The following is a 16,115-nucleotide window of genomic DNA, read 5'->3' on the forward strand; positions in this document are numbered from 1 at the left end:
TCCATGTGTTTCAAATAATACAGGATGAATCTGAACCTGAGACCTGACCTCTGAGCCTTTTATCAGCCCTGCAGTGATTTTTCTTGACTATAGTATTCAGGTTTGGTCAGTCCAGCAAAAAGATTAGAAAAAAGAAGTAGTACCTTTTTTTTTTTTTTTTTTTTTTTCTGGCATATCTCCTCCTTTCCCAAATGAAAGCCTTTATTTTGGAAAAAAAAGCTAATAGTCTTGATGCTCAGGTTCACTTCTGATGATTGATAGTTTAACTTGGTGGGACGGAAAATGTGCTAAGCAGGAGTATAACAGCAGCGGTCTTGGAGCCTTTACTCAAGCAAATTCCTGCTGGACTTGGCAGAAGTTGGTTCTGAGTAAGGAGCGAGTTGTCTGAGCGGTGTATTTTCCTGTGCTGCCTCAGCGTGCAATACAGACGCGGAAAAGATGTAGGGCTTTATTATACTGAAATCCTTGCTTGAATACAAGCAGCATATCTGAGAATTTATCATACATTACCTACTGCTTTGTGGTTTTGATATTTAGCAGCATCTTTATGCAAAATGTTTTTAGGATCCTACTGTTTACATTTCCTCAGCCTTTTACGTGTAACGTGTAATGATGACTGTTGGAAATAATGGAGCCTGACAGAGGACTCGTTCCCCTCTGTAATCCAGATTCTCCTAAAAGTCTTGTGTAAGTGCGTGCCATGATGTTAGCCAAAAAAAAACCCAACCCAGAAAACCCGCTTCTGTGGTATTTCCGTACCTAACAAGGCTGTTGACGTGAACAGGATGTTCCATAAGTCGAGAAAAACCAATATTGAGAGAACATTTTTGAACTTGTGTGGAAGGAGAGAGTGGAATTGTCAGAGCGAGTAAGACCTTAAAAGAGAGAAGGGTTCTTGTTCATTCAGTGTTTTCGTTCAAAAACGTTACAAAATGTTTGTTTCATTCCTCCTGTGTCAAGTCTCCTGCCCAGAATAAAGTTACTCTTGAAGAAATACTGACTGGCTGGAGTCTTGGTGTTTTGTTGATTTTTTTATTAAAAGCACTTTAGTTTGCGGTTGGTTTGTTTAGTTGTGGGGGTGTTTGTTTCAAAATAAGCCGTGTGTGTGGTGCCTTCTCGGAGGAGCGGTGCCTCCTGCCAGCTCTGCTCTTTCTGCCATGTCGTTTGCGTTTCAGCGTGGAATTTCTGCAATATAGGGTGAGCTTCCTGTTAACGCTGTGGGTTTAGTCCTTGGATGTCACCCCCTCTGAAACTAACTGCCACGCTGAATTGAAGCAGAAGATGTGTAACACCTCGGAAGGAGGGCGGGCAGTTGGATTGGATGATCCCTGTAGGTCCCTTCCAGCTGAAGTACTTAACTGTGTCACCTCAGCTCAGCCTTCTCCCCATGCTTTCAGGGCTGGGGACGGTAACTCTGAAGCTGAAGGCAGTTGATGATAAACCCAGCACCTTTGCTAACTGTTGAGTTGTAACCCGCCTGGATGCAGTCCTGAGTGATGTGCAATCCTGCTTTAGCAGGGGAGTTGGACTAGATGAGCCCTAGAGGTCCCTTCCAACTCTGACAATTCCATGATTCCGAGTGCAGAATGATGAAATAGATGAAAAATACAAGTGCAAAGATGCTGGATTGTTGCTGGTGGGGAGCGGATAGTAGTAAGAAGGAATTTCTGGGGGTTGGGAGAGGCACAAAACAATGGCAGACTGCCCCATGCAGTGCCTCACTTGGATGTGTCTGCAGTCTTGGAAGCTTGACTACCCTACGTTCTCCTACAAATGGACCTTGAGCTTGTTTGGAGGTTCTAGCAGGGGAGCGCAGCTACCGTATACCCTTGACCGATGAACGGTACGTCTCTATCGGGGAAGGTCGTCCTCTTCGACCGAGCGCGCAGCTTCGGGAGGGACGCACATGGAGCGGTGAGGGAGGAAGGGGACACCCGCCTAGCCAGCCAGATCAGCCGAATCAACCCTGGCGATCAATGGGGTGACAGATGTCGCAGCCAGATCGCCCTCACATCCGAGTTCTAGAACTTCCCGAAGAGATATATACGGGTCAGAAACTTCACTATCTTTCTAGTCACGGCGACACCGCTGAGACTAAAAATTCAGTGGGAGCCGCTCTGAAATCACCTAGTTGCAACGACAAAATGCTTCCCGATAAAAAGTTACAAACTTTTAACCTTTTTTTTGTAGTTATTTTTTCTCCCAGAAGTCTTTGCGAAATATGCAAAGTAGGTACTTCCTATTGGCGGATGTCCCTCTTTGTCACCGCCTCGTGGAGCTGAGTCGGGGGGCGGGGCGTTGGCGCGGTGGCGACTGTGGCGGCTGGTGGGGCAGGTGGGTATGCGCTGGCGCTCGGCTCGGCTCGGCTCCGCTCAGCTCCTCTCCTCTCCTCTCCGGGTGGCAGCTAGCCACAGACTGGTGGTAGCCCGCGGCGGGACGCGCTGCTGCCTCGCTAGCGAAAAGCCGTGTTTGCTTCTTCGCTCGCTATCTATTACTCGTGTCCACTGTGTGTCTAAAGTGGGTTGCTGTGATTTCTCTTCTCCCCTCGCCGCCCTGGTGTCCTCTGGCTTCGGGGCCGAGGGGGTGGTTGCTGTGCTGGCTTCAGTTGGCCACTCGGGTGTCTGATGAGTGCCTCCTTGGTCACACTGCGCTGAGGTACACCAGCGTTTGCTTGCTCTGCCCAGCTCTTCGCCTCCAAGCCCTACCCTCGCCACCAGCTTATCAGTGTGACGGCTCCCCATTTAATAACACGTACCGCTCTTCTTCTTCTATCTACAAAGAACTTGTCGCGAGTGGAAGGGGTTGGAGTTGATGGCCCTGGAGGCTGCTACCAGTCCTACACTGAGCAGGGGACTTTGCCCCCAGGTTGGTGTTACATGATGAGAGACGTTATGCAGAAAAGAGCGGCCGCTGTTGGGCTGAGGGCTGGTGAGTGCAAGCGGTGAAAGCAGTGCCCTAAACTGGGCACTGGTGAGGCCCCACCTCGAGTACGGTGTCCGCTTTTGGACCCCTCACTACAAGAAAGACGTTGAGGTGCTGGAGCGTGTTGTCCAGAGACGGGCAACGAAGCTGGTGAAAGGGTCTTGAGCACAAGTCTTGTGAGGAGAGGCTGAGGGAGCTGGGGGGGTTCAGCCTGGAGAAAAGGAGGCTGAGGGGAGACCTTACTGCTCTTTACAACTCCCTGAAAGGAGGTGATAGAGAGGTGGGGGTCCATCTCTTCTCCTGAGTAACAAATGATAGGACAAGAGGAAATAGCCCAAGTTGGACCAGGAGAGGTTTAAATCAGATATTAGGAACGATTTCTTCACCAGGAGTGAAGAGTTATCAAGCATTGGAACTGGCTGCCCAGGGAAGTGGTGGAATTTAAGTACCTGAAGGTACTTAAAAGATGGGTAGACATGGTGCTTAGCGACATGGTTTAGTGATGTTTTTTGTCAGTGTTAGGTCGATGGTTAGACTCTATGATCTGAAGGGTCTCTTCCAACCTAGACAATTCTGTGATCTGCAGGTCATGCCAGGCACGTGCCCTCTTCACCAATGTTCTTCTGGTCTGTGTGGCTAGCATGGGAGCGATGACTTCTTGCGAGATATTTATATTCCCTCTTCCCCTCTGTTAGCCCAGGTGGGCTTCATAAATCACAGCAAGGGAGTAAATTCAGATGCTTTTTTCCCAAAGTCCCTTTTGGTGTTGAGATGTCGGGCTGGGCTGAGGGGAATGGCCAGCAACCCGCGATTGCAGATCCTGGCTGCAAATTGCCGTTTTCCCTCCTTTACTTCTGGTGGGAAGAGTGGGGAAGGGAGAAGCTCTTTGCCCATCCCCAGGGCATCCCCTCTTTCTACTGGATTTCAGTTCACAAGTTGGGCTTTCTCTTCCAATGTTGCATGGCGGGCTCACTCTTAGGAACCAGAACACCACAGCTTGCTTGCCTCATAGCTTGTGGATCCCCCTGTAGTTACAAGACAAGCATCCACCACGCCTTTACCGTCCCTTTGCCTTTGCTCATTGATGGGACCTTGGCAACAGTGACTTACTTACCTCCTCTGACATGTCAGTTGGCCTGCTAGGAGCATGTCTTGGGAAAGTGCACTGAAGAAAAGTAACTTTTCTCTTTCTTTAATTTTTTTAATTGTTTTATTTTTTTTTTTTAATTTTAAAAAGAATTCTTTTTTAAACTTCAAGTTAAAAAATCGCCTTTGGCTTTTTCTTTTTCTTCTTCTGTGAATTTAGCTGTATTACAAGCAGCTCCTAGGTCATTCTGTTCCTCCATGTAGCTCACACTGATACTTTTCGTTAGTCTTTTTTTCTGTCTCTTTAGTGTTTTTATTAGCAGTATAGACCCTACTCAGCAATGTTTGAGTTCCCAGTGACTTCCCTGAGAAGAAACAGAGGCCTCTAAGCAGGCATGACGGGCCGAATAGCCCGGCTCGTTTGAATTCCCGTGCTCAGATGTATTTTGTGTTCTATTTTGGTGCCCGTTGGCTAACAAGCGGATCGCTTGCCTCGGGTGTGCTCAAGGTCGTTCAAAGGTCTATTTTCCCCTCCGCTTATGAAGGAGCTTTTGCCACACTGGGAACTGGAGGTTGTTGTTTGTGTGCCAACAGGCTCTTTTCCAAGATTGCTTGAACGGTGGATTGGCACAACAAGAAATCTCCCTGCAGAGGGAAAACAGCAAGGAGCTGCTGTTACGGAATTCTGCATGTGAAATGCCAGGGTGAGGGAATTTGATGCTCCCTTGTTGTATGGCTCTGCAGTGGAATCCAATTCCTGCTGAGACCTAAACAGTAATCTATTAAAAAAAATAACAATTAATAGCCTCGTTTGTGAAGCCATTGAAGAGCTAAACGCTGCTAATGCATGGTGTATTTGATCAACTGAGAAGTCTATAAAGTTTTGCTTAGGAACGGGGTTTATTAATAGAAAGAAATGTGACCAGAAGAAGAATAAATAGTGCAACAGTCTGAATCTTTGTATATTAATCTGGATTATTATAGAAGAAACAGGTCATTCTTTTGAAGTTTCTACTGATTCCAGATCACATACTTACCCTGCATCACCACAGCTAGAAAGGAAAGTTAAGGGCTTTGAAAATACGTTCTCATACTTCACCTAAATATGTGTAGAATTAACGTTTAGGTACCTTTGGCATTCTTTGATAAAAGGACAGGCAGACATGAAAAATCTCTCTACTGCCTCTTTTCCCCTTTGATCCAAACTTGGCTTTCAGTGGTGATTGAGTAACCTAAGTCCTAAAATTTATGGTTTTTAAAAGTTTTAAGGATTTCCATAGTGGTGACTTTGTTTTTTTCCTGTTATCTCCTACTTAGCAACTTGATGGTTACTCTTCCTGAATTTCAGAGGAATGAAAAGACTCTAAAATACTGTGACTTGACTGTGCAGCAGTAAAACCAAATCACTTCAGACCGAAACTTTACTGAAATTTTTCATCAGAAATTAACTTAAATCTTTGTCATGTGAGTGCCCTGTGAACCGTTATTCCAGCTGACATCAGATTTTTGTATCACTATTTTATATCTTTATATCTTTTATAACTATTTTAGGTAACTGGAAGTTTGAAGTCATGGCCGGAAAACCGAAACTTTACTACTTTGATGGCAGAGGCAAGATGGAGTCAGTTCGCTGGTTGTTAGCTGCAGCTGGGGTCGAGGTTTGTTTTAGTGTTTTTAACTTTAAGCTGCACATTGGTAAGCTTGTCTTTGAGGTCACAGGTTATTAACCAAAAAAGAAAGGACATCCCAAGATGCAATAGTAAATGAGCATTGGCTATTCAGTGTAATTAAACGCTCTTACTTTAGGCACAGGAAAGCATGGCTTCAAGTTACATGTCTTGTGAGCAATGACACTGTAAACCAGTTTCTTGCTTAATGCAAGAATGACTAATGCTTAATTAAGCATTTGATTACTGACCCAGAGCTGTTGAGCTGAATGATAGATGCGTTCCTGGCATAACAAGTATTATCTGTGCCAAATAAAACAGCAATGAATTTGCTTTCTCTAGTCTTTCTGTTTGCAGTTGAATGCTCACACACAGATTCTTGTTTTATCTTTCACTCCACTGGCTGCATCCTCCACAATAAGCTATAGCACAAAATATATTTTGTCTTAATTGCATCATTTGGATGAGACATAACAGGGTGAAGTGAGCAAACTGACCTACATGTGTAGGGAAGTTAGATATCTCAGCAGGAGGGAAAATATTTGGATAAACCAGAGAAGCAAGACACCACTTTAGAATATTTTTTTTTTTTTATGAGGTATAATTTACTTGTTCATTTGCTATGTATCTTGGTGATAAACTGATAATTCAGTTTGATGACAGAAAGGACTAGCAGTTGCTCCAAGTGTCCTCTTTTATGGAATACTTTGAGTTGGAAGGGTCCTTTAAAGGTCACCTAGTCTAACCCCCCTGCAACAAGCAGGGACATCTTCAATGGGTTGCTCAGAGCCCTGTCCAACCTGACCTTAAATGTTTCCAGGGATGGGGCATCTACCATCTCTCTGGGCAAACTGTGCCAGTGTTTCATCACCCTCATTATAAAATATTTATTCCTTCTATCTAGTCTAAATCTTCCCTCTTTTAGTTTAAAGCCATTACCCCTTGTCATATTGCAACAGGCCCTGCAAAAAGTTTGTCCCCATCTTTCCTACAGGCCCCCTTTAGGTATTGGAAGGCCGCAATAAGGTCTCCCCGGAGCCTTCTCTTCTCAAGACTGAATAACCCCAGCTCTCTCAGCCTGTCCTCACAGGAGAGGTGCTCCATCCCTCTGATCATTTTTGTGTCCCTCCTCTGGACCCACTCTAACAGCCCCATGTCTTTCCTGCGCTGAGGGCTCCAGAGCTGGACACACAACTCCAGGCAATTCTGTATCTTTTTGTTTCTCATCTGGTGAATAAATTAATCTTTAGATGTCCTAAACATGCTTCCATGCTAAACTTCCCGCTGGGCTTAATACTTTTACATTATTTTGCAAAAACTTTGTTTTAACTTTCTAAGAATTTGTTCCTGTCCAGCTCCTAAATAAAAATATCCCACAACAGAGATTTTTTCCACATACCAGAAAGCATTTTAAGGGCAACCTAGTCTGTATTGTTGACTGTCTCACATTAAATTGCCTGTTCAATATCAAACAAACCATCCTCACTCCAGTTCGTAGTGCCTGATTTTCTGCTAGGGTTGCCTTTAGCAGCATTTGTCAAATATGACAGTCCAAGAGGTTTTACCCTTGGTATTTTCTCCCTTAGAGCCATGTCTGGCATGGAAGGAACTATGATGTATATTCTCTTCCTTTTATGATGCTTAAATAGTCTATCTGTTCTAGAAATGTGAAAAGATACTCATTTCCTCCTCCCTCATTCTCGTTTGTCAGTTTGAAGAAGAGTTTTTGGAAACCCGAGAGCAGTATGAGAAGCTCCTGCAAGGTGAGTTCCACGTGAAACCTCAATAAAAGTGTGACCAGACTTTACTTAGTCGCGGAGAAGACATTTGAAGAAAAGATTTTGAAGACTCTGTGGGACTTTCTTTCCACACAGCAGAGAGAGGAGTAAAACTGAGAACTGTTTTACTCCAGCTGCGGAGGCAGATTTTTTTTTTTTCTCATACGTGGACAGATGCAATTGATAATTGAATGTCTTTCCAGCCTGGAGAGTTTCCCAGGCTTTTGGGTTGTTCTGTTCTCCGTTTGTCTACGTGTCCCACCTCGTCCCACAAACTATACCCTGGGCTTCGGTAACTTGAAAAAAAGTATCCTAAAACTTCATTGAATGTCCTGATTTAGCTTAGGATACTGGTTATAAGAGAGAAATTTTGGAATCTGACATTTGCTTCAACTGTGTTTTAAATAATGGAACAGAATTTTTAAAATTTATTTAGAATTAGAACCTTTTTTCTCAGTTGGTATGTCTAGTGTGATTTGTCTCCACTGCATTTCAATTTCAGCATAAAAGCTCCTGTACCCAGTCCTGACTGCAACTTCAGTGAAATTTTTTGAAAGCAAGGATGTTAATCCACAACGATTGTGTTCTGCAGTTTGTCTGCACTACTGTAATTTGTTGTTTGCATGGAAGAACTCCAGTTTAATATAATGACTACCCACAGCAAGCTCACCAGAAAAGTAGTGATTTTGTGAAGACAACAAGAAATCGGACATGGAGTCACTAGATCCAGTAGAATAATGTGTGGTTTTCCCTTTAGGTGGATCCCTGCTCTTTCAGCAAGTGCCCATGGTGGAGATCGATGGGATGAAGATGGTGCAGACCAGAGCCATCCTCAGCTACATAGCAGCAAAGTACAACCTCTACGGAAAGGACCTGAAGGAGAGAGCCCTGTACTGTAACAATACTACTCTGCTTGAATTTATTATGGTAGCTTAGATACATCTAGAATAAACTGCATACTTGCTCACCCAGAGGATCACTTGTGTGCCTTAGTGACACACACTTACAGGGAGCCTGCTGGGCCACAGTCAGATGCAAGCCAACTGATTTGTTCTAATTCAATTATTTTTACATAAAAATATTTGAGGCAGGGGTATACTGTGCTTTAGTAAAAGATTAATACGGGTTGACACAGGTATTCGAGAGGTGACTGGCCTGTAAATGTTGAACTACTTCTGTAAACAGAAAACTTTTTGGAAAGCAGTGGTTAGTTTTTAGCTTTTGGCTGCAAATTTAGATGTTATTGATGTTATCTGTGCTTGCATGATGTTCCACAGCACTGTAAAAACTGCATGGTTTAGGTCTTTGGGAGTTGGAGAAGAAACAGCTAAAAACTCTTGGAAAAACTTCTGGTTTCATGTGAAATTAAATCCAGGTCTTGATGTTGTGTCTATGTGAAGGAAAAAAATATCTCAATATGTAGCCTTTAAATTTTAGATTTCCTATTGTTTTTCAAAAGAAGGAAAACTAAAGGTCAGCTAGTAAAGCATCTAACTTTAATAGATACTTCACAATACACTGCCATTAAGCGGTTCGAATGGTTGGAAGAATTGGCTGAAGCAGGTTGAAGGGCTTAACAAAAAGAATGAATATTCAGACGGGAACCTCAGTTATAGCTTATCAGCTTCTTTGTGTCGTTAATAAGCCATCATTTCCTGGAGCTTGCATTTCTGGCGTACCTCCTCCTTCAAACAGAATTCTCTTCCATCAAGTTTTTGATTTAGCCTGAAGCTGATTCCTGCTGTTTTATCAGCAAACATAAATGAAGTATTTTTGCTGTTTTGTCCTTGGGCAGGGGGAAGGAAGAATCAGTGTTTCAAGGAAGGCTTGCTGTGATTAGCTCCAGGTTTAAGTACTTTGGCGAGCTGGTCTTGCAGAGTGTGGAGCTGTTGCCTGACAACAAAAACTGCAGTTAGTCTTTATTGCACAGCAGCAACTCAAACCTCTTGTGACACAGGATGGTTAGAAGACTTTGTTAGTCTATTTTACCAGATATTTTATTCATATGGATGAGGACTTAATTTAAATTTGAGTCTTGTCTACAGTAGAAAACCTGCTGTCAAAGATCTGGAAAAATGGATAAAAGGGACAAACGGAAGAACTGCTTTAGTAATCATTTAGCTAGATGTGGAACCTGGTGCACTTCAGGTTTCCAACTCCATTATTAATCTGTTTGGCACCATTTGGACTTTGGATGAAACCCTGAAGGTGGGATACATCCAGATAACTAAGCCAGTTGGGGGTGACTCTTCCTATGGTGCTGAGTGTTTCTTTGGTGATTCTGAGGTGATCTGTGACACCGAAGTTAAACTTTTTTAAGCTCTGTACAGTCCTGTTTAATCCTGCGCAATAAGGCAAGTAAAGTGCCAACAACACTACAAATGAGTGAGACTCAGCCTGTGACTTTTTTTTTAACTGCAAAAATAATTTTCATGAGGTGGGTGGGAAATTCAACTTTTAGTATCATAACACAAATCTAAGAAAACCCTGCTTATGAAGGTGCCATCTTATTTAAGGCTTGTGTTTGCTTTGCTTTTAAGGATCGATATGTATGTTGGAGGAACTGATGACCTTATGGGCTTCATTTTGATTTTCCCATTCTTATCTGCTGAGGATAAAGAGAAACAACGTGCTGTTATAGTTGAAAAGGCAACCAGCAGGTATTTCCCAGCATATGAAAAGGTATGTAGGAGGATTGTTTCCTTCCATTGTTCTGGAATGATAACACTGGGAACACTGGATATTTTGCCAAAAGCAGAAGAAACAGAAAGGTGTCGGTGCAGTTGTTTAAACCAGGACATCCTACTGTCTGTAGGCTGGAGAGATGAGAGGGAGGTCAGAGCAGTATGAGACAAGTTAGAGTGGGTTCAATGCAGAAATTCCTAAGTGAGATCTCATTGTTTGAGCCACATCAACATTCAGACTGAAGAGTCCAAGTTTCCCCTTTGGCTCAAAACTGTTATGAACCAATGAATGTGTAAACATAGCAATATACAGTTAAAATAACAACTTCCTGTTTTTAGGAGAAATCAAACTGTAACTTGCATTGCGAAGGCAATGCCATTTTAGAATAGTTTTCATCAGCTTTATTTAACATTTCACAAAGCTCTATGTGTCTTATTAACTACAGTAATCCACAGCTATCACTAGTCTTCTAGACTGAGTGGTCTGCTGCATAGGCCATACAGGAATCTTGGTGTTTCTCTAACTGATCCTTTGAGAGATAGGACCCAAGAGGTGCTGTCAGCAGAAATTAATATACAGACAGGATGATCTGGCAGAAATAGCTGCTTTTCTGTTTTAAAGACTAAAGGGAAGACAGTTTCCCACTTAAAGACCAGCTCTCCTATAGATGGCTGCCAGAGTTCATTCTGCCCCAGATTCCACTTGTTGCATCCTAGCCCCAATGCTTTAGGCTGATCACCTCTCTTACATTCTCTATTTTCCCATTGAAGCTGTAGCTATGTACAGAAAAATTCAAGATTTATTAGGCTGGAAAGGAGTGAATACCAAGGAGGTATCTAGCCCTGTAGTCCAGAACGTGGGGTTACCTAGGGCTATAGGAAGGCAGGATGAAGAGAATTCCCAGAAGAGAAGCCCTGGGATTCTAGATTGCCGCTGTGAGAACTGCTCATAGAGATCTCCTGTAAAATGATCAGTGGCTGCGGGCACTGGCCCCACATTCCCTACACTGGTAGTATCCCTAGTTGCATGGGAGGGAAAGGAGAATGGAAGAGGGGGCAGTAAGTATTGTCAAAGAAGGTGTGCCTGTGCATTTTGAGAGCATCAACCCCAGCTGGCTATACAACATCTGAACGTTTTCATTTATGACACTTGTAGGTTTTGAAAGACCATGGGCAGGACTTTCTTATTGGCAACAATTTTAGCTGGGCAGATGTTCATCTTCTTGAAGCCATTTTAATGGTAGAAGAGAAGAAGGCGGACGTGCTCTCAGGCTTTCCTCGGTTGCAGGTACTGTACACTAAAAATACACTCATATGGCTGGAAATGTGATAAATGATATTTCAAAGTCTGTTGTGTGTAGATAATTCCTCAAAACAAGAGCATTTGTCACTCCTCTTTCATTGTAGTCTTGCTCTGCTTGCTTTAGGAAGAACCTCATAATATGTTGCATCTAGAGAATCTGTTATTTTCTGGAGTAATCCCTGTACGGATCGGAAGAAATCCACCCTCCCTTTTTTTTCCCTCCCCTCACCAGTTCTGTGATACTTTTAAGTAGAAGGTATTTTCTGGATCACAAGAAGTGATTTGAGTAAAGTACACATCTGAAACCACAGATAACTGTTTCCACTTCATCCCATGTCCATACAAGACATAGGGCTCATTTATTACTGTTTAAAATAATAAGGTTGGAACAAGGGGGAGTAAAACTCATCCATCGCTAAAACTCTATTTCCTATCTTGCCTCCGCTACAACTTGTTAAAGGGTGTTACACAAATCCATAATTTTTTTTTTATTGTGTTACTTTTGTGTTCTTTAAATACCACGTCCTTAAAATTTTTTACTCGCTGTTCACCTTTTAGGCATTTAAAGCGAGGATGAGCAGCATCCCCACAATTAAGAAATTTCTACAGCCTGGAAGCCAGAGAAAACCCGTTCCTGGTGACAAGTACGTGGAGACTGTGAGGAGAGTTCTCCACATGTATTATGACATGAAAGCGAATTAGTGTGCCTGGCTAAAACAACAGCTCTGCTCGGTTTAAGCTGCCTGTCAGATTGCACATGTCCAATTATACTTCAGGGGGAAGGTGAAGGGCTGTTCGAAAGGAATTTCAATGGGCAGTATCTTGTATTCTCTCATACAAAACACAGCAGGCAGGTATCTTTTGTAACGCTTCACTACTAGCCCGTATTTTTCCTTCATTCTTCTTGAGATTTTTCTGGTGATTTTAAGCAGGTGAAATGGCAGCAAGCATGCTGTCTTCCTGGAGACTTTTTGGAAGAGCGAAAAAGAAAGAAACGTGAGTTGCTGACTGACAGCTTCAGCATGTTCTGCTGCTTCTGAGGACTTTCTTCTGAGGTCCAGATCAGATTTTTGTACCATGATTGCTTCCAATGCAGGCCTTTATTGGTTTTAGTATCACTGTAAGCAAATGAAACAAGCGTCTTTTAAAGAAAGTAGGAGGGAGGTGTTTCTCTTGCCAGTTCTGTTGGGCATTACTGACTTGTCTGAAATGTCAGCATTGTGCCTTTATAACTAAGCTGCTCTTTTCTTTGATTACTGAATTAGGAAACAAATTGACTGCTAAGTGACAGTTTTGTATAACTGCTGTATCTAGAGGATCTTTTCTAATCAAATAAACTTTTTATTTTTACACGGTCATGTTGTCGTGTTGTGTCATGAATGGAAGTTGAGGCTTGCAAGCTTCATTTTTACTTTTCTTGGAGGATAAATTCTTTATACTTGATATGAAGGGGATCCTTATTAACTCATATGCCTCATTTGCATTTATAAACCGGAGAAGGGAGATGTGAAGGAGAGGTAGTAAACAGTCACACAAACCTGGTGTAGTTCCCATCTAAGGTCTAATACTTGCCAAACTCAAAATGTTATTTCTTTTCCTCTCTTTCTTTTTCTTTTTTTTTTCTTTTTTTAATCTGTGGTTTCAGCAGATGACTTGACAAAGGAATTTCAGATGCTTTTAATCACTTTGATAAATGGCACTTATGCTTTGAAAAGCTGCTCTGTAGGATTTTATCTTGGGGTTTCATATCTGTTATTTATAGTTCTATATTAATGATATAGTTTACAAGAAAAGACTTGTGCTCAATCCCTAATGACATTGTTTAATTCCTCTGTTAGCTATAGGTTGAGAAATAAGATGCTGCTTGACCTTGGAATGCAGTGAGTACAGTCATCTGATATTTGATGAATGAGTTGACCACTTGAGAGCTCATCGGTCTCCCCAGCTTCAGCATGACTGAAGTTCTCAACGCTACAAATACTTCTCCCTCATTGCCAGGAATACGAATTTTATACGCTGGTTTATCTGTCACCTGCCTTCCTAATGTCAGTTGCAATTACAGTTTAGTCCTTGGTTTAATCACAGATTGGTTTAATATGAAAATTTGGAAAACCCTGTAGTTGCTGATCTTAATTCCTTTGCTAAGTGAACTTTTTCTCCAGAGTATGAGGAAACAGCTTCCTAAACACCATGAAGATGATCAGAGAGCACCTCTCCTATGAGGACAGGCTGAGAAGAGAAGGCTCTAAGGAGACCTTATAGCAGTCTTCCAGTATCTGAAGGAGGTCTACAAGAAAGCTGGAGAGAGACTTTTTTACAAGGGCATGGAGTGATAGGATGAGGGGTAATGACTTCAAACTGGAAGAGGGTAGATTTAGATCAGGAAGAAATTTTTCACTCTGAGGTGGTGAGACACTGGAACAGGTTGCTCAGAGAAGTTGTGGATGCTCCATCCCTGGAGGTGTTCAAGACCAGGCTGGATGGGGCTTTGAGCAACCTGGTCTAGTAGGAGGTGTCCCTTCCCATGGCAGGGGGGTTGGAACTTGATAATCTTTAAGGCTTCTTCCAACTCTAACCGTTCTATGATTCCCCCCACTGCTCTTCTTTCCGGGCTCAACTTCCCTCTTCGTTACGGAACCCTCTACCTCCTCCCCGCCTTTTCCTCTTGGTGTTCACAGGGCTGTTTCTCACACTTTCTCCCTCACACTCTGTCATGCAGTGTTTTTCCTCTTCTTAAATACATTTCCCCCCAAGGTGCCCCCAGTGTGGCTGTGGGGCTCAGTCGTGCCCTGCGGTGGGTTGATTGGAGCTGGTTGGAATGGGCTGGAACCGGCTGTGTCCCACACGGGGCAGCCCTGGCCTCTCCCCACAGAGGCCACCCTGCAGGCACCTTCCCTACCACCCAGCCAGCACTGGGTCCCTGCAAACATCAATGTCTGGTTTTAATGTGGTACAAATAAGCTGGCCCTTCAGCTGGTTTCCAGATGAGCCGTGGGGATTACTGGAATCAGCTGGTGGCCATGGAGCAAGTGCTGGTGTGCGGTGGCCACTGCTTTGAGGTCCAGGAGGGGGAAGCTGGCATTTCAGAGGAGGAGATGGACATCAGGTCCCTGCCTGGGTACTGCTGGTGCAGAGGAGTCCTCATCGGCCTACACTCAACACCTAAAATTCGGAGTTGTGTTAAACACCAATCTTTCTCTTAGGATGCTCTTCTGCATCCTACTTGCGTCTGGGAGAAATTTCAGCTGTAGGCAACTACTAGGTGTGTCTCTCGGCTCCATTTCAACAATGCAAGAGCTGTGGGCATTGAATTAAACTGATGTTACTTTCTTGTGTCCCCAGATGGAGCCCTGCTCTTTCAGCAAGTGCCCGTGGTGGGGGCTGGTGAGACGAAGATGGTCCAGCCCAGACCAATTTCTACACTGCAGCAGAACCGTTTAATCTCACACCTGGAAACGTCATTCAAGAGAAGATGGAATGGAAATTTAGCCTTTCTGGGAACAGAAAAAGAGCTTCACCTCATCCTTTGGCCTCAGATGCCACAGCTTAACACATATGACCCCGGCTGTGCCAGCCTACTCGGATACACATCAGTTCAAGCACAGATCATCCCTCTACTCACTTTCTCAAGGAAGTAACTACCTTATTTAATTCTTGCAGAGTTAAATAAATTCAGCAGACAGTTTTGCTGTAGGAGAACTTTACTCAAGGGATGATCCGGGAGAGAACTGTTTAGTTTGGATTCCTTTGAAAAACCGCTTCGAGCAATTGTCAGAAATTTGTCAGGAAGTTTCTCTAAAAAGAGGTTGCACGGAGACAGCTTTGGAATGAACAGCATAACTCTGACACTTTGCAGAATATCTCAGTGTTTAAGTTCTCACAAAGAACGTATGCCCGTGCAACAAAACAAAGATGTGACAGGAGTGGGTGTATCTTGACCTTAATTAAACAAGCACACTGTTTGTTTTTCTCCTGCCATGGTACTTTCTTGCTAGTAGTAACAGGTGCTAATATGAAGCGGTGCAGGGTTGAGGCTGGAGAAGACACATCTCCAGGATCCAGGGGTCATTTTTACCCTACAAGGGACAGAGTAAGGCTTCACTGGTTGGATTGCGTCCCAGTTCTCCTTGAAACAAGAGGGATGCCTCTTAGAGCCAGCCTACTGAAGACAAGCGTATAGGTTTGGGCTCCAGAGACTGATCTGTCTTTTCTGCTCGTTCCTATGCAGAAGATGAGGAATCTCCACATTTCTGCAGTGAGACATAGCCCCATCAACACTTTTCTAACATGAGTGTATTTACTGTATTTTACTTATTACAACGTTATCACCTTGTACATAAAGACCACACAGAGTTTCAGCACGGCTCTCAAGCACGCCAAAGCCTTCTTTCAATATTCCTGCCATGGCAAGGGCAGTTCAAGTTCTATTTATACAAACATGCAATTTAATCTCCCAGCACGCAGGCTGATGAAAAGAAGCTCATGTGTGTCTGTGTAAGTGAGATGCTGCCTTTGTGAAGTGGCCACTGAGGTCTATAGCACTGTGAACTAGCTGGGCAAGACGAGCCAGATTCCTGTTCCATCATCAAACTCGCATTGAAAACCTCCCCTTGAGAACAAGGGAACAAAAGCAAGTGGAGGTTTGTATCTGACCCTCTGCACATATGACTAACCA

At 43.4% G+C, this 16,115-nt stretch overlaps 1 protein-coding gene across 3 annotated transcripts; it reads left to right on the plus strand.

The window, feature by feature from the left end:
• Positions 1-2,291: 2,291 nt before the first annotated feature.
• Positions 2,292-12,797, plus strand: LOC141468229 (glutathione S-transferase 3). Of its 3 annotated transcripts, none has more exons than XM_074153169.1 (8): positions 2,292-2,334; positions 2,781-2,865; positions 5,560-5,666; positions 7,387-7,438; positions 8,211-8,343; positions 9,994-10,135; positions 11,294-11,425; positions 11,999-12,797. In XM_074153169.1, the coding sequence occupies exons 3-8, from the start codon at positions 5,580-5,582 to the stop codon at positions 12,140-12,142; spliced, it is 690 nt and encodes a 229-aa protein (XP_074009270.1). In that variant the 5' UTR covers positions 2,292-2,334; positions 2,781-2,865; positions 5,560-5,579; the 3' UTR covers positions 12,143-12,797. The 3 variants fall into 3 exon arrangements, with proteins under 3 accessions (XP_074009270.1, XP_074009269.1, XP_074009271.1); XM_074153170.1 differs by lacking the exon at positions 2,781-2,865 and adding an exon at positions 5,326-5,472 and having other exon boundaries at positions 2,298-2,334; XM_074153168.1 differs by lacking the exon at positions 2,781-2,865 and having other exon boundaries at positions 2,293-2,334.
• The last annotated feature ends 3,318 nt before the right edge of the window (positions 12,798-16,115 follow it).

This window comes from Numenius arquata, chromosome 9, assembly GCF_964106895.1.
Source record: "Numenius arquata chromosome 9, bNumArq3.hap1.1, whole genome shotgun sequence".
Classification (NCBI taxonomy): Eukaryota; Metazoa; Chordata; class Aves; order Charadriiformes; family Scolopacidae; genus Numenius; species Numenius arquata.